Here is a 26,670-nt window from a genome sequence, read left to right on the forward strand (position 1 = left end):
GATCAAAATCAATTTTCTTTACCTGGGGCTTCTTCCAGCCTCCCAAAGTCTGACAACTCCATTGGTTCTCTTCCGGTACAGTCCGTTGATCAACTGTGACACCCCCCTCCTCTCCCAAAAGATTGCCTGGACAAAGGAAGCTGGGACCACGCACACAAACGGTAACCGACTGAGTTTCCATTTGGACGGGCTCAGGTGCTCAAAGGAGTGAGCTGTCAGGCTTTGGGGGGCTCAGAGAAGTCCCAAGTAAGAAAAATAGAACTTTCCCCCTGAGACAGATACACTTCAAGCACAACATAAAATTAATAGCTAAAACATTTCACTGGTTTCCAAGGACATGGAACAGTACATAGGAAGTGTTATGTTTATCTGTTTTACTTTCTCTTTGATAATGAACATGGGCAACCCGCTGATGTCAGCTTTCATTTGTTACAAGCACTTTGATCGGCTTTGGGAACAGTTGTTCCCATTCACGAATTGGTGGGATTGCAATGAATGTGAACGGGAACGTGATCAGGAAGATAAATAGGTATGCATATCTATGCCCATGGTTAAGTGAAGTTTTCAGGGGCATAGATAGGCGTAGCAGCAGTTGGGAACTGGTTAAAGGATACTCGAACTGACATGTGACATGAGATAGACATGTGTATGTACAGTGCCTAGCACACAAATAACTATGCTGTGCTCCTTTTTTCCCTTTCTCTGCCTGAAAGAGTTAAATATCACGTATGTAAGTGGCTGACTCAGACAGGAAGTGACTACAGTGTGACCCTTACTGATAAGAAAGTCAAACTATAAAACACTTTCCTAGCAGAAAATGGCTTCTGAGAGCAAATTAGCGTTTTATTCCTGTGTGTGTCCAGAGGACATGACTTACACATGGAAGAAAGGAGATTTTACCACTTGTTGAAATGGTTTATTTAAAGTAAGATTAGTTAAAATGTGAAATGTTGCCACAAGTAGTTACAGCAAATTCTATACTTTCGTTAGGATGCTTTCTTAACTTTAAAGGGACACTATCGATTAACGTGTTTTTTAACCTGAGTTTGAGAGAGTTGCTCAAGTGCTGGTAAATAATGTATACATTTCATTTGCTTATCTCTTGTTTACTGTAACAAATTCCTTTCACTCTGAACTGGCAGTCTGCTCATTTCTGAGTTAACAATGAAGGGAGAGGGGTTTCCCTCACAGTGTATCAGTTAACTGTGTGTGAGAGAGAGCGCTCTCAGAAGCTGCATGTTTCTGAGCTGTCTGCAAGAGATCAGAGAAAATGTAACTTGTTTTAAACATGTAATTGGCTGTGACAGCACAGCTTTTCATACTTTTTTTTTGTGCTTCCAGGGAAAAATACTCTGTAGTCTGATATGCAAAAAACACTGGCTGTTCATTCAAACAGGCACCCCTTTGCAAATGATTTGTCCCAATAGAGCTAAATCCTACACACTATGAATTAAAGCTTTTGTCTCTGATATTTAACATGAAAAGTAGGAAAAATGTTTACACAGCTACTTAGACATTATTTGTACATTGTCATTTTATAACACTTGGGTATTATTATTATTTATTGTATTTATAAAGCGCCAACATATTACGCAGCGCTGCACAATAGATAAAAGGGTTAAAGAGAACCCGAGGTGGGTTTGAAGAATATTATCTGCATACAGAGGCTGGATCTGCCTATACAGCCCAGCCTCTGTTGCTATCCCAAACCCCCCTAAGGTCCTCCTGCACTCTGCAATCCCTCATAAATCACAGCCACGCTGCTGACAAACAGCTTGTCAGAGCTGGCTGTGTTTATCTCTATAGTGTCAGTCTGCTGCTCTCCCCGCCTCCTGCAGAACTCCAGTCCCCGCCTGCATCCCTTCCCTCCCTGCTGATTGGAGGGAAGGGATGGGGGCAGGGGCCGGAGCTATGCAGGAGGTGGGGGAGCAGCTTAGACTGACACTACAGATGTAAACACAGCCTCACAGCACGGCTGTGATTTATGAGGGATTGCAGGGGGACCTTAGTGGGGTTTGGGATAGCAACAGAGGCTGGACTGTATAGGCAGATCCAGCCTCTGTATGAAGATAACATTCTTTAAACACACCTCGGGTTCTCTTTAACATACAAGGTAGACAAGACAAGACAAATAACATTTATATCGCGCTTTTCTCCTGGCATACTCAAAGCGCCAGAGCAGCAGCCACTAGGGCGCGCTCTATAGGCAGTAGCAGTGTTAGGGAGACTTGCCAAAGGTCTCCTACTGAATAGGTGCTGGCTTACTGAACAGGCAGAGCCGAGATTCGAACCCTGGTCTCCTGTGTCAGAGGCAGAGCCCTTAACCATTACACCATCCAGCCACCCTGGTAGGTAGGACATACAGGAAACTCACAACAAAACAAGATCATGCAAATGATTTGATAATACAGTGTCATAGGTCAAAATAGAGATTGTTCTAGTCCACAAAAGGGGTGATTGTCAGTAAGATTGCATAATCAAGCTGGAAACACTAAGGGAGAGGCTTACAATCTAAAGGGTGGGGGTGGAGACAATAGGTGTATCTGTTGAGAGGGTGTCTAACAGAACATATTATGGTGCTGGTGTAGGGGGGGTATGCGAGCATGAAAGGGTGAGTCTTGAGAGCTTGTATTGATGGTATTCCTTTAAGGGCATCCACAGCAATGGTTGCTAGATGTAAGAAGATGAAACCATGATATAATCAGTGAGAAGATTTGAGGGTTTTTTACACCTAGATAACTGTATACTTTTGTTTCCGTTTGGCTTCTGCCTTGGATATTACTTCTCCTTTGGGGCCATGTGTGCCTCGAAATGTGGTTCCCAGCAGAGATCCAGCCTCACAGAGAAAAGATGACATCTCACAGGATTTTTATATGAGTGTTTGCACTGTTTCCATAGCAACACGCAAACATTACGGCAGTTCATGTTCTTGCGTATTGCTGTAATGTTTGGGTGTTGCTATGGAAACATGCATGCTGAAAGATGGTTTGGATGAGAAGCGCAGGGTGCTTTCACAAAATTAGTCCGTAATGTCAGGAAAAGGTAAGCCAGTAAGAGTGTATGGGAAGGTTACTACCAGGACCGGTAGGAGGAGCAAGAATGTAAAGAATCTGGTAATTATTACAGCTGGCTGCAATCATGGGGGCTGCATTGTAAAGTGCACTCTTACATATCACTTCACAGCAGCCTGTACACGCGTGCTTTAAAGGCATTCTAAAGTGACAATAAGGTCCCCAGAGGAATGGGAAGGTTCTAAGGCAGGGGTCAGGAACCTTTTTGGCTGAGAGCCATAAACGCCACATTTTAAATTGTATTTTCCTGAGAGCCATACAATATGTTTCAAACTGGCACAGTGCGCATGCACAGCAGAGGGCTCACATCCCTGTTACCATGGTGATGTGTATACAGTTTATCCTCTGGGCAGCGGAAGTGTCAGACAAGTCTTCAGCTTCTCTTGGGTTTTAGCAACATCAGCAATTTCCCAGAGAGCCAGACAGGAGAAATACCGACTAACCGCTTGTACAATTAGCGAGCTGACTTGGGGGTTGATTCACTTTTGTAGGACGAGATCCCCATACTTTAGCCCAATATGCTGCATGTCAAGTGACGTGCAGCCTGCATGTCAAGTGACGTGCAGCCTATTGGGCCAATCAAAATGCGGGGCTCTTGTCCTACAAAGTCACTGGACCTGACAGGGTCCAGAGTGGGACTATTGGAGTAGCTGTTCGTTTTGGGGGGAGCATGAGTAAGTTAGTAGTGCATGCTTCAGCAGTAGTGTGCCTACTTTGAAAATGTTACTTGCGCTGCCACACTAATGCTGTTTAATCAGTGTAGCTTAGGGAATCAACCCCCACTGATTTGTATGTGAGCCAGATGCAGCCATCAAAATAACCACATCTGGCTCCCGAGCCATAGGTTCCTTTCCCCTGCTCTAAGGGATCCAGAGCCATGGCTCCCCTTGAGTATCTTTTTTTTTTTTTTTTTTTTGTTTGATTGAAGGACCACTATTGCAAAAAAAATGTAAAATTTAAAATACATGTAACATACAAATAAGTAGTACATTTTTCCCAAAGTCCAATAAACCAAAAAATTACTTTTCTCCTATGCTGCTGTCACAGTAGGTAGTAGAAATCTGACATTACTGACAGGTTTTGGCTAGTCCATGTCTTCATGGGCAATTCTCAGCATGGCCTTTATTCATGAAAAAGGATTTATACAAAGATGCTGGCCAGCTTCCTTGCTCGCTTCACACTTCTATACAAAATTGATCAGAAATACAATTGGATATCGGATAAGACCTGTCAGAAATTATCTATTTGACCTGTCTATCTGGCAAAAAATTGAATGATATGTACCAGGCATTACAGCTTGTAATTGTCCATCATTCCAGCTCTATTGCTGAGAACACACAATGCAATTTTCAGTCTGATCAACGGATAATTGGACAGGAAGTTGCACCATGTGTACATGTCCAAGCTGCTCCCGATTGATAAAGGGATCAATCTTCCAATGATAACTTTGCAAAATCGATCCCTTTCTTGATCGGAAACAAGGGGGAAATAATTGCCCAATTCCTGTCGATTGGATGGAAAATTGCATCCTGTGTTCCCAGCATTCCACACGCAAGTGGCGTGTGTGGTAAGGCCAGAGTTTTTCATAGATCAGCGAATTTGTTAGTGACACAAAAGCAGAAAAAAAACTTAGGATAATGAATTGTATGTGTAGTACAGTATTAACCTCCCTGGCGTTCTATTAAAGATCGCCAGGGGGCAGCGCAGCGCTATTTTAATATTTTATTTTTTTTTCAATCATGTAGCTAGCCTAGCGCTAGCTACATGATGCCCCCCTCCCTTCCGCATCCCTCCCACCCCTCCGATCGCCGCCGGCGCTGTTAGCCATAAGGAAATCCCGGTCTGAACGGGATTTTCTTTAGGACTTCCCCCGTCGCCATGGCGACGATCGTGATGACGTCATCTGGAGTCCCGATCCACCTCTCAGCGCTCCCTGGCACCGATTGGCCAGGCTGCGCAGGGGTCTCGGGAGGGGCAGAGGCCCTTACGCAGCGGGTAGCAGCGCATCGGCGGCGAGCGGCAGCGATCGTCTACAACACGTAGCAAGCAAAGTGCTTGCTGCATGTTTTAAAAAAAATTATGAAAAATCGGCCCAGCGGGGCCTGAGCGGAGTCCTCCGGCGGTAATGGACGTAATAACTCGTCCATACCACTAAGGAGGTTAATAGAACATTAGTTGCAAAGGAAAGAGTCTCATTTTTATTTTCAGTTGTATAGCTTTTTTATTTTTTATAACTTTGCATCATTTGCTAATATTTGCAATTTACATATTACACTTTGCATTTTAAATAATTAAACAGAACAGAGCTAATGACCCTCTGATTTTCCTGTCAGTAAAACCTTAAACAAGAAAGACTGTGAGAGTTTGAGATAAGTGCTTCAGAAAACAGGACTGTGGCTGACAAAGCTTTGTGTAAGAGCTCAGAGAAGCTCTTTTGCATAAATAACTGAAGTTTCTTAACTTTTCCTGTACTGGAAGCAACTCTTATGTGCTACTAATGTTCTATTTCTTAGCTGTATTACACATACAAATCAATATATCATACATTTATTTTCACTTCAGATTCCCTTTAAAGAGACTCTAATGCCTCTTAAAGGGAACCAGAGGCCCCAGAAAAAAGTTTTGATACATACCTGGGGCTTCCTCCAGCCCCATACGCACGGATCGCTCCCACGCCGCCGTCCTCTGCTGCCTGGATCCGCCGGTACCGGGTCCCGTCATGGCCGCCAGTCGGCCGCTTGACGCGGCCAATAGTCCGCATCACACCGAGCTCCCTCCATGTATGTACGCGTGAGGCTGCCTACTGCGCAGCTTCATGCGTACGGGTAAGGAGGGAGCCGCTGTGATGCGGACAATTGGCCCCGTCCGCCGGAAGTGGCGGGACCTGGTACCGCCGATCCAGGAAGTGGAGGATGGCGGCATGGGAGCGATCCAGGCTTATGGAGCTGGAAGAAGCCCCAGGTATGTATAAAAGCTTCTTCTTTTTTATCACGTTCCTCTCTGGTTCCTTTTAAAAATACTTTTAGTACACAATCCTGTTTAACACATTAGCCCTACCTAAACCGCCACATCCCTGTGGCTGTAATCTATCTAAATCCCCCCTAAATCCATGACTTTCTTGGTTGTGGATTTTGCTGCTGTTGGAGGCAGAGCTATGAGCCGCAGCTCTGCCTCCATGGGCCGTCCATCAGCAGTGGATCTCCGGGCTGACAGATGCGCTGAGGCAGAGCTGCGGCTCATAGCTCTGCTTCTCATGGAAGCGCTGCCCGGATTGCCCCCCCAGGGAGTTGGGGGGGATTTATATAGATTACAGCCACGGGGATGCATTGGTTTAGGTAGGGCTAATGTGTTAAACAGGATTGTGTAATTAAAAAAAAGGATTTTTAAGAGGCTTCAGAGTCTCTAACGGCATATCTGCTGAGCAGATGACACAATGGCCTCCATTCACTAAGCAGTTTAGACTGATGGTTTGGTCAGTTGCATCAAAGGGGAATTTACTATTACCAAATGTTTTAGACTTGGTCTAAGACATTTGGTAATTAGGTGGGTAAAGCAGGGGAAATGATCAAAAGATGCAATTCACAAACAAGTAGCTATGACTGACATCCTTCTCCTTTGATGAGCTCTCCTCTGCATACAAATAAACTCCTGCATAATTAATTCAAAATGTTCCATCCTCACATCTAAAATACCTCACAGAATTACTTTACCAACAAGATATCAGCTGGTCTAATCTCTGTCAGAAAAAGTGGGCGTGGTTACTCCTTGTTTGCCTTTGTGAATTGTGTAATTACTGCATGTTAGACCAGGTCTAAAACATTACACCAGACCATCAGTAGACTAAAAACCATCTGTAGCCTAGTCTAAACTGCTTAGTGAATTGAGGCCAATGTGTCTGGTTCGTATTTGTGTTGCTCATCTTGATCATCTAATGAGTGCTAAAATGAAGAGGCACCTTTACAAACATATCAGTGAATGTAAATTTGAATAAACAATCGTATAAAAAAAGAAAAACAACGGTATTATTTACAAATCTTGACGTGTGTTGCTAGAATTGCGCTGCAGTCTGTTGTGTGGCCGGATGTGCAACAGTAATGCCAATCACGTGCCGGAGTCCTCCATCCATCCGTGAGCTTTCTTCCCAAATTTGTATGTCAGCCTCCCGTCCACTCTCTCCAGAATGCCTGACTTGTAGTAGTGCCTGGAAGGACAGACACAGAATTACATATCCTTACTGTGGTTGAAATAAAAATATCATCTGTCCATCAAGTTCAACCAGAAAATACATAAATATTGGTACAACACCGTTCTGCACTATCCCGGTTGATCCAGAGGAAGGTGAAAACCCTTTTACAAGGCTTGGTCAATTTGCCTTAAAGGAAACCAGAGCTGAGCCAGCCCCATAAGCTCGGATCACTCGTACGCCGCCGTTCTCAGGTCTTTTCCCTATTCGGTATCGGGTCCCGTATCTTCAGCCAGTCGCGGGCAGTCTATGCAAAAAAGGTGTGCCTTCTACGTATTTCTCCGGTTGCTGCGCACTTATTTTGCGCAAACTGTCCGTGACTGGCTGAAGTTATGGGACTCGGTACCGAAGAGGAAGACGACTGAGGACGGCGGCGTGGGAGCGATCCGTGTGCATGAAGCTGGAGGAAGCCCCAGGTATGTATAAAACTTCTTTGCTCAGCTCTGGTACACTTTAAAGGACAACTGAAGTGAGAAGAATATGGAGGCTGTCATATTTATGTATTTACTTTCAAAACAATACCGGTTGCCTGGCAGCCCTGCTGATCTATTTGGCTGCAGTAGTGTCTGAATAACATTAAAAACAAGCATGCAGCTAATCTTGTCAGATCTAAGGCAGCGCTTTACTGGGGACAGCCAAGTGACATGGCTGTCCACCTGGGGGCACAGAAGCGATCGGCGGTGATAGGCTAAGGGGGAAACACTTGTGTGCTGAGTTGTGCGGCCCTGCAGTGAGCCCTTAAAGCAGCAGTGGCCCAAATTTTGAAAAATTGCCTGGTCTTTAGGGGGGTTTAACACCGCGGTCCTTTAAGAGGAACTGGATGAAGCAACTGCAATTTACTAAGTGCTTTTTAAAATAAAGAGAACACTGAGAACCCCCCCCCCCCTGTGAGAAGATGGGTTAGTCCAAAATCTGTCGGTAATGTCAGAATTCTACTGCTTGCTGTAAGTGACAGCAACATAGGAGAAAAGTAATTTATGGCTCATTTTATTCTGTGAGAAATGTACTTCTTATTTGTATGTGTTTTAAATTTTAAGATTTTCACGACAGTTCCACTTTAAATGGTTAATAGTTGCCAATTGCAGCCCTTCTTGCGACAGTAAAGCTGGCTATACAATGGCCCGATTTGCCGCCGTTTCGACAGCAGATTCGATCACTGGGATCGAATCTGCTGCCAATCGTTCGCGCTACACGCCGAATTTCGATCCATTTCGTCCGATCCCATCGATCGCTCCGTGCAGAAAATTACCGTCGATCGCCCACGGGTAGGGAGTGCGTCGCTAGCGGCGTTCGAGTACCCGACGACCGAAGCAATAGAGCCGCATACATTACCTGCTCCGCCGGCTCGACTACCCCCGGTCACCGCTGCTCCGTGTCCGCGCTGGTCTCCGCCATGTTTAAACTTCCTGCCGGGCAGGAAGAAGTAAAGCATGCTGGACCTGGAGACCAGAGCGGAGAAGACAGCGGAGACCTGGGGACTGGAGTCGCGCCGGCGGAGCAGGTAATGTATGCAGGTAATGTATGCAGGTAAGCGGGCGGGGGGAGCGGCGGCAGCACCACCACCACAACAGATTGTGAACGGTTTCAGGCTGAAATCGGTTCACAATCTGTTTGCAGTAAAGGTAGCCATACGATCCCTCTCTGATCAGATTCGATCAGAGAGGGATCTATCTGTTGGTCGACTGGGTTCTCCGTTGACTCCTTGTTGAGTTTTGAGTTATCCAGGCAGAATTATCTCAGGCTTTGACATTTTCCATGCAGTTAAGTTCCAGCCTGTTTTTGTGGCTGAATTAGCAAATAATGGAAGTGGTCCACTACTGGCTGTAAAACGTACATCAATCAGCAGATAGCAGGAACAAAGAGCTACCTGTTACCACCTGAGGAAGGACCATCAGGTCCAAAACATGTAGTGCATGGTGTACCTGAAAGCTACACTCTGGATCTCACAGAGTCAAAACTCTGTGGTATCCACTCAATGGAACAATAATTAGTAGTGGCTTCTAATTGAGACAGAAAAGCTTTGATTTCTTCACAATGATACGATACAGCTCTGCTAATTTTTATGTTCTTACCTTAGTGCCCTGCTCAGCTTCTCGTAATTCATACACTTGTTCTTCTTCTGCTCTCCCCATAGCCGAGCAAACATGTCAGACCTAATAACACGGAATGTTCCTTCCTTGCGGTTCTCCCATCGCACTGCTTCTTGGTTCCTGTGTGGACTCAGCAGAAGGTCACGTACAAACTCCCACAGGTGCACACTTTGGTCTGAAATACAGAGTCACAAATAATTGCACAGAGGGCCTGTTGTATTAAATTATAAATGCTCGGGGCGCATGCGCAGCACGACAGCGATGAGACTGACTTCCTGCTAGCTCCTCCATGTGCGGGAGGAAAGACAAGACTCCTGGAGGCTATTAAGTACTTATCCACTTTCTTTTTCTCAGCCACCTCTGGGCAGAACCCTTATGCACGTCTGGAAGCTACTGAAAACATTCCCGTTGATACAATTCAAGATTGGTTGACCTCTCTGCACTTGCCAAAGCTGTTTTCTGACAAAGGTTGAGACTCTTAGCAGACCCTTGTCAGAGGAAGAACTAAAATTAGCCATTCAATCCCCTAAAAATTCTAAATTCTGGGTTGCCTCTTATAATAGCATTCGGGGTGTGATGGCTGAGGTGGGGCGCACTTTGGTGTCTCAGCTTTGGGTGCTGGAGGACCTTGTCCCAGCTCTGCATAGGTTGTATAGAACAATTGGGTAATATATAGACCAGATCAGCATTTGAGCATGCAGTTTTGGCTTTGCTGGGTGATTCTGCTCATCTATATGCAGATTGAAAAAGGAGTGAAGCAGCAGATATCATGCTGAGGAATACAATTGCAATTAGCCAGGGAAATCTACTTAAGTGATTTGTCAATCCGTGTAGGTTTAGTCTCAGTAGATGGAGGAGCCTCATACAGTCAAGATACATTCCATAGGATTGTTTCCAGATCAGACTGTTTGGTAACAGTGATACACAAAGACATTCAGAAACTATTGCAAACAGTATTATTATAACTGATTTATATAGCATCATCATCTTCCATTGCACTGTACAGTATACAGGACAGGGAGTAGGACATGAATCATTTTATGTTTGCTGTAAATTGGGTGGCATGGTGGGTCAGTGAGTAACACTCTCGCTTTGCAGCCCTGAGCCCCAGGTTTGAATTTGAGCTAGCACTCGATCTGCATTGGGTGTGTGTCTATTTACCCTAAGTTTGCATGGGTTTCCTCCAGCCATTCCAGTTTCCTCCAACATCGCATTAAACGCACATAAGTTAATTACCTTCCCCCTAAAATTGTTTTTACTCTGAGATTAACATATGACTATGGTAGGGATTAGATTGTAAGCCCCTCCAAGGGACAGTCATTGATATGACTATGTCAGTGCTATACAGGCAGGGCCGGATTTGTACTTTTTACCGCCCAAGGCCAACTATACCGTCTGTATGGTTGTTGTCTCTGCGTGCCCCAATGAGAATTCTACTTACATCATTGGATGCCACAGACAATAACTATTTTAGTAATACGCATATAAATTATGTTTTCCTTAAGAACTTTTATGTTATGTTTGGCATCTCATTAATGATGCACCCATTGTGTAACCATGAGTTAGGCTGATGTGTACCTGCAAGATAGAGCTTACAGGTCTTGCAGGGACGACGCAAGTACAGGACAGAGAGTTCAAAGGTTAAAGCTGTCTTTGTAGATAGGGATGGCTGCATAGAACAGCTTTACTGCCCCTCACTCAGCCGCCCCTAAATTTCTGGTGCCCTAGGCCATGGCCTATGTGGCCTTGCCAGAAATCCGGCCCTGTATACAGGTATAAATCCATAATGATAATATGTTAGGTAATTAGACTATGACCATGGTAGGGATTGGATTGTGAGCTCAGAGGGACAGTTTAGTAACCTGACTATGTACTCTAAAGCAATGCAGATTATGTCCGTGCTATATAAATACATAACAATGATGATAATAATAATAATAATAATATGTTAGGAAATAGGACTATGACTATGGTAGGGATTAGATTGTGAGCCCCTAGGACAGTTGCATGATTTTGGACTCTTTAAAGTGCTGTGGAAGATGTCAGCTCTATATAAATAATAATAATAATTTGGTAGAACATTAGACTAGGACTATGGTAGAAAATATATTGTGAGCTCCCCTAAAGGAGAGTTAGTGGCATGACTGATCTCTATGAAGTGTTGCAGAAGTTAAGGGCTCTTTGAGCAGTTGAAAAGGAGCGGGGTGTCCCTGGTGGGGGATGGGTTTAAGATTAGGAACCACCATTTGGGAGGGAAAGGGTGGAGGTTAAGACATAGTAACGTTTCAGTAAATATTACCAATATTTTACTATATGAATGAGGTAGTGGAATATCGATACATCTACCGGCTATTTTTAGTGCCTTTTTCAACAGGCACCTTTATCAAATGCACACATCAGCGCAGGGCCGGGCAGAGGCAAGAGAGGCTCCAGCCTCAGGGCGCAGTGTAGGAGGGGCACACAACTCACTCTGCTATAATTCCCCTATTGTGTTTGAAGCAGAGAGAAATAAGAAAAAAGGATACATGGCAGTGACTGCAAGACAGATAACTAGAGACTTACGTGTTGGAGACCCTGGGGTGCCTCTTAGTCTAATAGCAATCAGTGTGTGATGGCTGGGGTGGGAAGGATGGCAGGGCGCACTTTGGTGTCTCAGCCTTGGGTGCCAAAGGACCTTGTCCCAGCTCTGAATCAGCGCTATATCATTACAGAATAATAATATCTCAGGGCAGTAGACTTGTGAGCCCTTCTGAGGGACAGTTAGTAAAATGACTATGGACGCTATAAAGTGCTGCAAAACATGTAAGCGCAATATACTGTAAATACAAAACAAATACATTTTGGAGGAATATGGGAAAGTGCTGTACACCCAAATAGTTATAAATAACAACAATTCAATTAGACAATGAGCAAAGTCTAAATGGCATAACATTCAATCAGAATTTATCTTGTTGCTAAGTTATGTCACTGAACAGAATAAATAGTCTGGCTCACTTTTTCTGCTTCTTTTGGTGCCTCTTCGAGTTTTCTCCTTTCGACTTTCTAGCAACGGTTTACGTTCTGAAATTCCTGTTTCTTATTAACGAAAGATTAATGAGTTAATAGTCAACAGCTTCATATTATCATCTTAAAACAACGCAGGCTGTGCTGATTTTGGGCAGCATAGCGTTATACAGGTGAAACACAAAAAAATTTAATAGTGCAAAAGTCCATTTATTTCAGTAATTCTACTTAAAAGGTGAAACTACTACTGTACAGTATTGTTACTGGACTGATAATTGCTTGAAATGAAATAACACAATAATTACACAAAAGGCTATTACGGTAACTAACGTTTTTGTAATTTGTTAAAAAAAAATGATATTTTCATATTAACTTGCAGACAGCTATGAACTATCCAAACTGACTAAGCTCAAAACTGCACTTCTTTTCAAGCCTGGAATCTCTACCCGCTCTGTGCAGTACACAATGCACAGAAATTCTTAACTTCCTGCACAAGCGATTTGTTGCACAGAGCCTTTGTTACTTATTTTTAACATCAAATTGTTCGGTTTATACATACCTGGGGCTTCCTCCAGCCCCATGCGCACGGATCGCTCCCACGCTGCTGTCATCCTCCGGTGCCTGCAGCTCCGGTACTGGGTCCCGTAACTTCCTCCAGTCACAGCCAGTCTGCTCTCTACGTATCTCTCCGGCAACCACTTGTGCACAGCTTTTCCCTCTGTGAAGCTTCAGTGTTCTACTGGGCATGCCCAGATCATACTTGTGCATGCCCAGTACAGATGCTCACATACATGGAAGGGTGCGCCCACACGAGAGCATATTTAACAAGTTCTTGTGAAATGTGTGGGGAGGAACCCAGCACTGGCACGGACGACGGAAGGAGGATTCAAGAAGCCTTTGGACTATCCAGAGGCCTCCTACTACTGAGGTATCTATTTTTACAATTAAAAATCACTTCAGGAATGCGTTAAACCATCCCATAAAGAAGTTTGTGTTAGGAAAACTGCAGAATGGCTGTGTTTTTGGAGCACACACAAAAACAGGTAAGCAAGCTGAAATTGATTTTATCAGTAATTGCCAATTCCCTGGAACATGGATTAACCAGCAACTCAACTTCCATCCCATAATGCCCAAGACCTCTAAAGTTAGCTGACCATTGACATTCACGGACCAGCATGTCCCAATGTGAACATGGGTTTGCAAAGGTTTTATCTAAAGTGTGTATGTGGCTTTAGTCTTAAGCCCAATCTACACGATACGATTCTTTGTGCGATTCGATTACGATTCTATTTACGATCCGATGAAATCCGACATGTTCGATCGGGATTCAATTCGTTTTGCCATTGCAAAACAATGGCAAATCGAATTGAATCGAATCCCGATCGGACATGTCAGATTTATCCGGATCGTAAATAGAATTGTAATCAAATCGCACAAAGAAGTTGTGTAGATGGAGCTTTAGCAGACACCAAGGCCTCATAAAGGACTGGGATTGTTTCCTGATCCATCTGTTTGTAGCAGTCATTAACCACCCTGGCGTTCTGATTAAATCGCCAGGGTGGCTGCGGGAGGGTTTTTTTTAAATTAAAAAAAAACTATTTCATGCAGCCAACTGAAAGTTGGCTGCATGAAAGCCCACTAGAGGGCGCTCCGGAGGCGATCTTCCGATCGCCTCCGGCGGCAAGGAATAACACGGAAGGCCGCAATGAGCGGCCCTCCGTGTTTCGCTTCCCTCGTCGCCATGGTGACGAGCGGAGTGACGTCATGGACGTCAGCCGACGTCCTGACGTCAGCCGCCTCCGATCCAGCCCTTAGCGCTGGCCGGAACTGTTTGTTCCGGCTACGCTGGGCTCGGGCGGCTGGGGGGACCCTCTTTCGCCGCTGCACGCGGCGGATCGCCGCGCTGCAGCGGCGATCAGGCAGCACACGCGGCTGGCAAAGTGCCGGCTGCGTGTGCTGCTTTTTATTTGGTGGAAATCGGCCCAGCAGGGCCTGAGCGGCAGCCTCTGGCGGTAATGGACGAGCTGAGCTCGTCCAGACCGATCAGCAGGTTAAATACCTGTCTGTGTCTCTGAGGGGATTTTACCACAGCGATATACAAGACAGGCAACAGATTCTGCATCTTTGATAAGCATCGTAAGACAGCACTATCCTATGTAATAAAACCCTAATGTCCCTGCGTCCGTGCTTTTTTGCAGTGCGCATGTGCAGGGACAGAGGCAGAGACACTGCGGAGAGCCAATGGAGGACGGGGCCAGAAGGGGCGGGCGTGCACGTGCAGCAGGTGCGTGTGCGATGGGCGCGCACATGTCCGCAGCGGTATTAGTCACAGACCTAGCCTGTTTTTAAACGGGCTAAGGAACTAGTGCGATAATAAAACAGGTATTTGTGTGTGCAGAATCTGGCAGAGATGGAATCAAGCAGAGGAAACATTAAGGACCTCTACCATGAAAAATTTTAAAATTCAAAATGCATGATCAGGCTTATATATACCGTAAAATGGGCATTTGTTCCAGAGTAAGGTACCATAAAGTTCTCCTTTCCTATGTCCCTGTTATTTACAGAAGGTAGTAAAAATCATACTAGTCCATCTCCTCATAGAGGATTTTCAAGGTTTTCTTTATTTTCAAAAAGCGCTAACTGCATGGTCTGAGGGACAGTCAAAGGACCTCTATCTCTTAAAATAATAAAATTTAAATTACAGGTAACACATACAAATAAGATGTATGCTTCTAACAGAGTAAAATGAGCTATAAATTACATTTCTCTCATGTTGCTGTCACTTACAGTAGGTAGTAGAAATCTGATGAAACAGACAGGTTTTGAACTAGTCCATCTCTTCATGGGGCATTTTCAGTATTTTATTTATTCTTTACAAAAGCACTCCCTGGACAGGATCTATACAAAAATACATGCCAATTTTTCAGGATAGTGGTCCTTTAACCTCCTCCCGACCGCCTTAGTCCGATGGGCGGTGGGAGGGTGGCGTCACCAGGACCGCCTAATGCCGATTGGCGTCAAGTCCTGCAGGCGGAGATTAGCAGGGAATGTGTACACGCATGCGCACCCGTTCCCTGCCGCAACGTGGGATCTGTGATCAGCCTGTCAGCCGTTATTGGAGCTGGCAGGCTGTAGGAAAAAAAAAAAGGCAATAATGATTTGTACAGCGCTGCACAGGGGACTCCAGTGTCACTTAACTGTCCCCAGGAATTGCTCACAATCAAATCCCTCTCATAAGGTGATGCCTAAGAGGGGCGATTGTAGTGCTGGGATCTTGATGGGTGGGAGGGAATTTAAAAAAATAGCTTTTTTTTTTTAAATTAAAAAAACAACAATAAAATTGATAAACGTTTGACATTGCAGCAGCAAATGAGATACCACCAACAGAAATCTCTGTTGGTGGGCAGAAAAGGAGGTAACATTCGTTTGGCTGCTAAGTTGTATGGCCGAGCAATAAACTGTTAAAGCTGCAGAGTGCTGGATTGTAAAAAGTAGCCTGGTCACTAGGGGGGTATAAACCTGTGGTCCTCCAGAGGTTAATTCAGGTTAGCTGTTAGCCCTTCAGACTTCATACACCTCTGCTATTCTACACCTTCATGAGTGTTACACAGAGGAATAAAATGCCCACAAAGTCAACGTGTGTACACATTGCTTATATCCAAACATACCCTTGCATTGAGGCAAGCCGTTGTTCTGGCCTCCGCCGCACACCGCAGTCTCAGGCTCTGCATCCTCTTGTAAAACCTGTTGGTCCAAATTCCTTCTGTATGTTGTCACTGTCTGCAGTAGGTCTGCAAGGTGGGGAAACATGAATGGTAAACAGGAGGAGGAGGGGTGGAGACAGACATTCTTCCTATAGATGGAGGCTGTGGTTGATGCTTTACCCGTTCTTTTTTTTTTTCCAGCACACGGGGAATTTCCTAAAAACTAAAAACTCCAGGCAAACCGCTACTGCAAATGCCCTGATAAAATACAGCATAGGTGTAATGACGTGTAAGATTTGTAATTCTGCTCAGCTACGACTGTCCAGCCATTTTTACATAAGTGGCTGCTTAGTAGGACAGCATATGCTCAAAGTGGCTGTAGATCTGCACTTGACCCTCACCTGTAACACACAGCAGGCATAGGGAGCCTTCAGTGATCTCCAAGCATCTCCAGTGAGGATATCATAAGTGAAGCAGCAAACCTGGACTGGAGGTTTGCCTTTATTGGTAAGTAAGCAGCATGTTTATAGGTAAAAGGCACAAAACCTGTGAGTGGTTAGCAATCACTGCCATATAGACTGGAGGCTGAGCGACCTCTGTCATAATACTGGAGGCTGCGTGACCATTGCCATAACACTCGAGACTGGGTGACGATTACCATAATACTAGAGGCTGAGTGGCCGCTGCTGCAATAAGGGAGGCCGAGTGACCATGCCACAATACTAGAGGCTTAGTGACCTCTGCCATAATACTGGAGGCTAGGTGACCACTGCCATAATACTGAAGGCTAGGTGACCACTGCCATTATACTGGAGGCTAGGTGACCACTGCCATAATACTAAAGGCTGAGTGACCACTGCCATAATACTGAAGGCTGAGTGACCACTGCCATTATACTGGAGGCTAGGTGACCACTGCCATAATACTACAGGCTGAGTGACCACTGCCATAATACTAAAGGCTGAGTGACCACTGCCATAATACTAAAGGCTGAGTGACCACTGCCATAATACTGGAGGCTAGGTGCCCAGTGCCCACTGCCATAATACTGGAAGCTGAGTAACCATGCCACAATACTGGAGGCTTAGTGACCACTGCCATTATACTGGAGGCTGAGTGACCATGCCACTGGAAGACTGCTGCACAATACTGGAGGCTGCCTACGACGCGCAATACATGCCAGAAGATGTAGTTCCCATTGATGTGATTACAGATGTAAGCTGAAGAAAATTTGCATCAGGAGATGTGGTGGAACAGGAGATTTGTGTCATGGATGTGCAGCCGACAAATGTGCAACAACTCTGTGATGCGATCATGTCAGTGTGGACCAACATCTCTGAAAAATGCTTCCAGTGCCTTGTTCAATCTATGCCACAAGGGATTAAACGACCACTATCGCGAAAAAAGTAGGCAGTTAAAATCTGACAGAACCGAAAGGTCCATCTCGTCATGGGGGATTCTCAGGGTTTTCTTTTTTCAGAAGAATTTCCTGAACAGCAGTTGCTAAGTCTAAGGGCCCGTTTCCATTACATGGGGTGCGATGTGGCTACATAGCCGTATCATATTGCGGGTGGCCTGAAACCAATGCAGGGCAATGGAACAGTTTCCATTGCGTGCACTGCATGCGGAGCGGTGCAGAGCGATCCGAGAAACTGCAGCTAGGTAGCCGCACTCGCATCACTTCATAGTGGAAACAGGCCATAACTGCTAAAATAGTGTGCAAGTGAGTAGGGAGGCTGGCTGGTATCTTACTATTTTGGCAGTTAAACTGCTGTTCAGGAAATGCACTTGAAAACAAAGAAAACCCCGAGAATCCCCCATGAGGAGACAGACTGGTCCAAAACATGTTGGTTCTGTCAGATTTTAACTGCCTACTTTTTTTTCGCCATAGTGGTCCCTTAATGATGACAGTTGATGACAGTTCTGAAGGCAAAAGTGGATTCAACCTGGTACTAGCAAGGTGTACCTAATAAAGTGGCCAGTGAGCGTATACAGCACAATCGCTCAGAGAGCATAGACTAATGTCACCTGCACACTCACCTGTGAAGCTAGGGAGGGTGTCATCACTGCTTGTGTTATCCGTCACATTGAAGATGTCGGGGTCTCCATGCCAACAGTCACCAGAGGTGAGGAAAGCCAACAGTGGTATCTCTGTGTCACCTGCTCCAAAGCTGTACTCTGATTGGCTCCAGGAGTTTGGGAAAGTGGAAAACTCTAAATGAAGAAAACATTATGATCACTGTGTGCAGCATGGTGGTACAGCAGTTATCCAGTCTGCCTTGCAGCTCTGTTGACTACGGCTTAGTACCCAGCGGAAAAATTAGGTCTGACTGCTCAAGTTGGCTGCCTGACTTAGTCCATGCGCTATCTGGCCTCCGTGTTCTTCTGTCTCCTCTGTTATTCAAAACCAAACAACTGTACACCTTCTCTGCACCTGCTCTATACCATCCCCAGGTCTGCTGTACGCCCTCTCTGCACCTGCTCTATGCCATCCCCAGGTCTGCTGTACGCCCTCTCTGCACCTGCTCTATGCCATCCCCAGGTCTGCTGTACGCCCTCTCTGTACACCTGCTCTATGCCATCCCCAGGTCTGCTGTACGCCCTCTCTGCACCTGCTCTATGCCATCACCAGGCCTGCTGTACGCCCTTTCTGCACCTGCTCTATGCCATCCCCAGGTCTGCTGTACACCTCTGCACCTGCTCTATGCCATCCCCAGGCCTGCTGTACACCCTCTCTGCACCTGCTCTATGCCATCCCCAGGTCTGCTGTACGCCCTTTCTGCACCTGCTCTATGCCATCCCCAGGTTTGCTGTACACCTCTGCACCTGCTCTATGCCATCCCCAGGTCTGCTGTATGCCCTTTCTGCACCTGCTCTATGCCATCCCCAGGCCTGCTGTACACCTTCTCTGCACCTGCACTATGCCATCCCCAGGTCTGCTGTACACCTCTGCACCTGCTCTATGCCATCCCCAGGCCTGCTGTACGCCCTCTCTGCACCTGCTCTATGCCATCCCCAGGTCTGCTGTACACCCTCTCTGCACCTGCTCTATGCCATCCCCAGGTCTGCTGTACACTTCTGCACCTGCTCTATGCCATCCCCAGGCCTGCTGTACGCCCTCTCTGCACCTGCTCTATGCCATCCCCAGGTCTGCTGTACACCCTCTCTGCACCTGCTCTATGCCATCCCCAGGTCTGCTGTACACCTCTGCACCTGCTCTATGCCATCCCCAGGTCTGCTGTACACCTCTGCACCTGCTCTATGCCATCCCCAGGCCTGCTGTACACTCTCTCTGCACCTGCTCTATGCCATCCCCAAGTCTGCTGTACGCCCTCTCTGCACCTGCTTTATGCCATCCCCAGGCCTGCCGTATGCCCTCTCTGCACCTGCACTATGCCATCCCCAGGTCTGCTGTACGCCCTCTCTGCACCTGCTCTATGCCATCCCCAAGTCTGCTGTACGCCCTCTCTGCACCTGCTCTATGCCATCCCCAAGTCTGCTGTACGCCCTCTCTGCACCTGCTCTATGCCATCCCCAAGTCTGCTGTACGCCCTCTCTGCACCTGCTCTATGCCATCCCCAGGCCTGCTGTACGCCCTCTCTGCACCTGCACTATGCCATCCCCAGGTCTGCTGTACACCTCTGCACCTGCTCTATGCCATCCCCAGGCCTGCTGTACGCCCTCTCTGCACCTGCTCTATGCCATCCCCAGGTCTGCTGTACACCCTCTCTGCACCTGCTCTATGCCATCCCCAGGTCTGCTGTACACTTCTGCACCTGCTCTATGCCATCCCCAGGCCTGCTGTACGCCCTCTCTGCACCTGCTCTATGCCATCCCCAGGTCTGCTGTACACCCTCTCTGCACCTGCTCTATGCCATCCCCAGGTCTGCTGTACACCTCTGCACCTGCTCTATGCCATCCCCAGGTCTGCTGTACACCTCTGCACCTGCTCTATGCCATCCCCAGGCCTGCTGTACACTCTCTCTGCACCTGCTCTATGCCATCCCCAAGTCTGCTGTACGCCCTCTCTGCACCTGCTTTATGCCATCCCCAGGCCTGCCGTATGCCCTCTCTGCACCTGCACTATGCCATCCCCAGGTCTGCTGTACGCCCTCTCTGCACCTGCTCTATGCCATCCCCAAGTCTGCTGTACGCCCTTTCTGCACCTGCTCTATGCCATCCCCAAGTCTGCTGTACGCCCTCTCTGCACCTGCTCTATGCCATCCCCAAGTCTGCTGTACGCCCTCTCTGCACCTGCTCTACGCCATCCCCAGGCCTGCTGTACGCCCTCTCTGCACCTGCTCTATGCCATCCCCAGGTCTGCACCTGCTCTATGCCATCCCCAGGTCTGCACCTGCTCTATGCCATCCCCAGGCCTGCTGTACACCCTCTCTGCACCTGCTCTATGCCATCCCCAGGCCTGCTGTACACCCTCTCTGCACCTGCTCTATGCCATCCCCAGGTCTGCTGTACGCCCTCTCTGCACCTGCTCTATGCCATCCCAAGGCCTGCTGTACGCCCTCTCTGCACCTGCTCTATGCCATCCCCAGGCCTGCTGTACACCCTCTCTGCACCTGCTCTATGCCATCCCCAGGTCTGCTGTACACCCTCTCTGTACCTGCTCTATGCCATCCCCAGGCCTGCTGTACACCTTCTCTGCACCTGCTCTATGCCATCCCCAGGTCTGCTGTACACCCTCTCTGCACCTGCTCTATGCCATCCCCAGGTCTGCACCTGCTCTATGCCATCCCCAGGTCTGCACCTGCTCTATGCCATCCCCAGGCCTGCTGTACACCCTCTCTGCACCTGCTCTATGCCATCCCTAGGTCTGCTGTACGCCCTCTCTGCACCTGCTCTATGCCATCCCCAGGTCTGCTGTACGCCCTCTCTGCACCTGCTCTATGCCATCCCCAGGCCTGCTGTACGCCCTCTCTGCACCCGCTCTATGCCATCCCCAGGCCTGCTGTATACCCTCTGCACCTGCTCTATGCCATCCCCAGGCCTGCTGTACGCCCTCTCTGCACCTGCTCTATGCCATTCCCAGGTCTGCTGTACACCCTCTCTGCACCTGCTCTATGCCATCCCCAGGTCTGCACCTGCTCTATGCCATCCCCAGGTCTGCACCTGCTCTATGCCATCCCCAGGCCTGCTGTACACCCTCTCTGCACCTGCTCTATGCCATCCCCAGGTCTGCTGTACGCCCTCTCTGCACCTGCTCTATGCCATCCCCAGGCCTGCTGTACGTCCTCTCTGCACCTGCTCTATGCCATCCCCAGGTCTGCTGTACACCCTCTCTGCACCTGCTCTATGCTATCCCCAGGCCTGCTGTACGCCCTCTCTGCACCTGCTCTATGCCATCCCCAGGTCTGCTGTACGCCCTCTCTGCACCTGCTCTATGCCATCCCCAGGTCTGCTGTACGCCCTCTCTGCACCTGCTCTATGCCATCCCCAGGCCTGCCGTACGCCCTCTCTGCACCCGCTCTATGCCATCACCAGGCCTGCTGTACGCCCTCTCTGCACCTGCTCTATGCTATCCCCATGTCTGCTGTACACCCTCTCTGCACCTGCTCTATGCCATCCCCAGGTCTGCTGTACACCTCTGCACCTGCTCTATGCCATCCCCAGGCCTGCTGTACACCCTCTCTGCACCTGCTCTATGCCATCCCCAGGTCTGCTGTTCACCCTCTCTGCACCTGCTCTATGCCACTCCCAGGTCTGCTGTACACCCTCTCTGCACCTGCTCTATGCCATCCCCAGGCCTGCTGTACACCCTCTCTGCACCAGCTCTATGCCATCCCCAGGTCTGCTGTACACCCCCTCTGCACCTGCTCTATGCCATCCCCAGGTCTGCTGTACGCCCTCTCTGCACCTGCTCTATGCCATCCCCAAGTCTGCTGTACGCCCTCTCTGCACCTGCTCTATGCCATCCCCAGGCCTGCTGTTCACCCTCTCTGCACCTGCTATATGCCATCCCCAGGTCTGCTGTACGCCCTCTCTGCACCTGCTCTATGTCATCCCCAGGCTTGCTGTACGCCCTCTCTGCACCTGCTCTATGCCATCCCCAGGTCTGCTGTACGCCCTCTCTGCACCTGCTCTATGCTATCCCCAGGTCTGCTGTACACCTTCTCTGCACCTGCTCTATGCCATCCCCAGGCCTGCTGTACACCCTCTCTGCACCCGCTCTATGCCATCCCCAGGCCTGCTGTTCGCCCTCTCTGCACCCGCTCTATGCCACCCCCAGGTCTGCTGTACGCCCTTCCTGCACCCGTTCTATGCCATCCCCAGGTCTGCTGTACACCCTCTCTGCACCTGCTCTATGCCATCCCCAGGTCTGCTGTATGCCCTCTCTGCACCAGGGGAGGACTGGGACCTTTTGGCCTGGGGGGACAACACAAACTAGAGGCCCGTTTCACGGCATCCCCAGCCCAAAGTCATATCTTTCGCAGTACACTCCGGTCCACGTGGCGGTGATTGACAGTGCTGCTCGCACAGGCGCAGTCCAGGCCGGACTGGTGCCATTGCCGGGGACTAGGAGGCAGCGGCAGCGAATGGCTGACTGCAGAGCTGCGGTGAGGGACATGCTGGGAGCGTGGGGCTGGAGGAAGCCCTGGGTAAGTAGCACTTATTTCATTAAAAATGCCTGATAACTCCTTTGAACAACCCCCCCCCCCCCCCACACACACACACACAAACCTACCTACCTGGTGATGCCTAACCCCACTCCTGCCCACCCACCATACAAACTACTTGTCTGACACCTACCCCCCCCCCCCCCCGCCCTCCAACTACCTGTTTGACAATGCCTAACTGCCTGCCTCCCCCCTCCCCTGCCGCCAATCACACCACAAGAAGAAAAAAACGTTCCCCCTCAGGCCAGGGTCAGAATGGGGAGGATTATCACACACAAAAAAAACTCAGAAGGCACTGGCCTGGGCAGATAATTGAATTTGACAGCAGTAGCAGGCAGGCAGCAAAGTGTGAGTAACTCAGTGACAAGAAGGGAGAAGAAGTACAGAAACAAAATTTATAAAAACCACCTTCTCCTCTGGCGACCTGGACCCGACCTCCTCTATCCTCCTGTCTCCTCAGTCCTACACCTCCTCCTCCTCCACAGCAGCAAGCAGCTATTGGTGGCATCTCTGACTCCCAGCCCCCAGAGTGTCCGACTCCTCCAGCCAGGACAGCCAGCCAGCCACTCGTAGCCACAGCTCCAGGCCCCCAGCCCCCCCAGCACAGAAAGCTGAAGAGTGAGACAGCTCACTCTGACGACACCTCAGGCACAGCAGCACAGAGGAGGACTGTGTCCGACTCCTCCAGCCAGCCACTCGTAGCCACAGCTCCAGGCCCCCAGCCCCCCCAGCACAGAAAGCTGAAGAGTGAGACAGCTCACTCCGATGACACCGCAGGCACAGCAGCACGTTGCGGGCGGCAATGGCTCCAGGCGGGGGGCGGAGTCAAGCAGGGTCAACCCACCAGGCCGGAGAGGACCTAAGCTATTTGTGTCCACCGCAGGCGCAGCCACGCACAAGGGCACACCACGGCCGGCCGCCTCAGCCCCTTCTCTGATTGGATACTTCAACTTGCCGGGAAATATCGCACGAGGTTGCGATCCCCACTGCGAACCTGTCACCTGTGGTATGTCTGCGGCTGGCCCTAATTACTTAAGATTCGGGCAGCCCGGGGGGCAATTGCCCCCCGTCCCCCTGGGCCAGTCCTCCCCTGCTCTGCACCCGCTCTATGCCACCCCCAGGTCTGCTGTACGCCCTTCCTGCACCCGCTCTATGCCATCCCCAGGTCTGCTGTACACCCTCTCTGCACCTACTCTATGCCATCCCCAGGTCTGCTGCACACCCTCTGCACCTGCTCTATGCCATCCCCAGGTCTGCTGTACACCCTCTCTGCACCTGCTCTTTGCCACCCCCAGGTCTGCTGTACACCCTCTCTGCACCTGCTCTATGCCATCCCCAGGTCTGCACCTGCTCTATGCCATCCCCAGGTCTGTGGCACATCCTCTCTGCACCTGCTCTATGACATCCCTAGGTCTGCTGTACACCCTCTCTGCACCTGCTCTATGCCATCCCCAGGTCTGCACCTGCTCTATGCCATCCCCAGGTCTGCTGTACACCCTCTCTGCACCTGCTCTATGCCATCCCCAGGTCTGCTGTACACCCTCTCTGCACCTGCTCTATGCCATCCCCAGGCCTGCTGTACACCCTCTCTGCACCTGCACTATGACATCCCCAGGTCTGCTGTACACCCTCTCTGTACACCTGCTCTATGCCATCCCAAGGTCTGCTGTACACTTTCTTTGCACCTGCTCATTGGCATCCCCAGGTCTGCTGTACAACTCCTCTGCTCTTGCTGTATGCCATGTTTCCTCCTGCTGTACAAACTCCCTGCTCTTGCTATACACATCCGGTGCTTCTTCTGTACAACTCCTCTTCACCTGCTGTAAGCCTCCTCTGCACCTGCTGTACAATTCCTCTACACCTACGGTGCACCTCCTGTGCTCTTGCTGTACACCTCCTTTGCTCCTGCTGTACACCTCCTTTGCCCCTGCTGTACACCTCCTTTGATCCTGCTGTACAGCTCCTGTTCCGCCGCTGTACACCTCCTGCGCCCCTGCTGTACACCTCCTGTGCCCCCGCTGTACACCTCCTGTGCCCCTGCTGTACACCTCCTGTGCCCCTGCTGTACACCTCCTGTGACCCCGCTGCACACCTCCCGTGACCCCGCTGCACACCTCCCGTGACCCCGCTGTACACCCCCTGTGCCCCTGCTGTACACCTCCTGTGCCCCTGCTGTACACCTCCTGTGCCCCTGCTGTACACCTCCTGTGCCCCAGCTGTACACCTCCTGTGCCCCCGCTGTACACCTCCTGTGCCCCTGCTGTACACCTCCTGTGCCCCTGCTGTACACCTCCTGTGCCCCTGCTGTACACCTCCTGTGCCCCTGCTGTACAACTCCTTTGCTCCTGCTGTACATCTTCTCTGCACTTGCTGGTTTCTTTTACTGTCATTTTCTGCACCTGTAAGTGCCAGGTGGGGGACATGAGGCTAACTTATTAAGGCAGGTGGAAAGTCATTTGAAGCAAAAAAGCTGCAGTTGCCCAGTGAAACCAATCAAAAACCTTCCTGCATTTGCAACCCTGGGTAACTGCTCATCACCTTCACCAATTCTCTCTGTAGCTGTCTTGATAAAGAACAAACATAATTCCAGGTATGTGTAGGTCTCACCTGTTAGCAGGGGCTCACTGGTGCTGTTGCTAAGCTCAGCTGTCAGACTTGTCAGAAAGGGGAAGGGCACTGCTGCAGCCTGGTACATCCTGCCAGGTCATCCGCAGTGAATTGCGAGCTCTGCAGACAACCAGGACTGATCACCAGTAGCGAAAGCGGATGCCCGAGTTCAGCAGAGGATGGAGAATTTCCCTAGACTGCCGAGTGATGGGAAAGTAGGACAGGTTAGGGGATATTACCGCCAGTAGTGGCAGAACAAGACAAATCAGTTTCTAGTTCATCAGGAAAACAATAGCAGAGTTTCTTACCGGTAATATAGGCGGAATGTCTTCTCCACCCGATCCCTACTCAGCACAATGCACAATGCATGCCTTCCAAGAAGCGGCTGTCATTCAATAGGCTCCTAATCAGGGGTTCCCTTGCTCATTGTTTTTGGGGTAGCGCTGCTTTTCCCAGAGTTTCAGCATAACATAGCCGGATGGCAGGCTGCCAGATCTCACCTTGTCATTAGCTGCAGGGCACTCCCTGAAAGTTTATCTTACAAAACAGAGAGTTACTGTAAACTGACAGCAAGGCATGCATGACTGCTAATAGCACCAAGGCAGGTAAAAAACAAACTATTCTTACAATGGCTGCCTGATTCCACAAACTGAAATGACCATTTCAGATTTGGTGCATTCCTTTGTTTGGGTCATACTTGGGTCACTTGATGTACTGACATGTACTGACATCAGCTATGGCAGCAGCACAGCACCATCTAGTGGATAGTTTTGAGGCACACTCAGATTGACAAATAGAAGTAACTTTGATAAAGTAACCAGTGGCGTAGCAATAGGGCAGAGGTGCCCACACTTTTTTGGCTTGTGAGCTACTTAAAAAAATTAGCAAGTCAATATGATCTACCTATGTACAATTTTAGGAGCATACTTGTATATACAGAATGGAAAATGTAGTGAAGTCAGGATCTACCATGAAGTTCTTCGCGATCTACCGGTAGATCGCGATCTACCTAATCTACTTAATGGGCACCCCTGCAATAGGGGGTGCAGAGGTTGTGACCGCACTGGGGCCCTTGAGCCAGAAGGGGCCCTGAGAGGACCTCCCTCAACTGCAGTATTAGCTCTCTATTGGTCCTGTGCTGGTAATAATCACTTTGCTCGCTTGGCAGTTGGAAAAAGCCATTATTTCCCACAATGCAACGAGGTTCACAGGCAGCAAACGGTCAGGACCATGGTCATGGCATCACACTGTGGGAGGAGTTTCACCACAATATCAGCCATACAGACCCCCTGATGATGTATTTGTGAAAAGGCAAAGATTTCT

General features: G+C 48.8%; 1 protein-coding gene across 2 annotated transcripts in view; it reads right to left on the reverse strand.

Moving 5' to 3' along the window:
- Positions 1 to 6,431: 6,431 nt before the first annotated feature.
- Positions 6,432 to 26,670, reverse strand: part of LOC137521738 (ETS homologous factor-like) — a 41,146-nt gene continuing 20,907 nt past the window's right edge. The window contains exons 3-9 of one of the 2 annotated variants that reach the window (XM_068241406.1): positions 25,656 to 25,884; positions 25,348 to 25,544; positions 18,152 to 18,325; positions 16,076 to 16,198; positions 12,399 to 12,473; positions 9,387 to 9,579; positions 6,432 to 7,272 (exon numbers count right to left, since the gene is read on the reverse strand). In XM_068241406.1, coding sequence (XP_068097507.1) covers positions 7,173 to 7,272; positions 9,387 to 9,579; positions 12,399 to 12,473; positions 16,076 to 16,198; positions 18,152 to 18,325; positions 25,348 to 25,435 — 753 coding nt within the window. In that variant the 5' untranslated portion in view covers positions 25,436 to 25,544; positions 25,656 to 25,884 and the 3' untranslated portion in view covers positions 6,432 to 7,172. Of the gene's footprint in view, positions 7,273 to 9,386; positions 9,580 to 12,398; positions 12,480 to 16,075; positions 16,199 to 18,151; positions 18,326 to 25,347; positions 25,545 to 25,655; positions 25,885 to 26,670 lie in introns of both variants that reach the window. The other variant, XM_068241405.1, reaches the window with a different exon arrangement.

The sequence above is a fragment of the Hyperolius riggenbachi genome, chromosome 6, assembly GCF_040937935.1.
Source record: "Hyperolius riggenbachi isolate aHypRig1 chromosome 6, aHypRig1.pri, whole genome shotgun sequence".
NCBI classification, from domain to species: Eukaryota; Metazoa; Chordata; class Amphibia; order Anura; family Hyperoliidae; genus Hyperolius; species Hyperolius riggenbachi.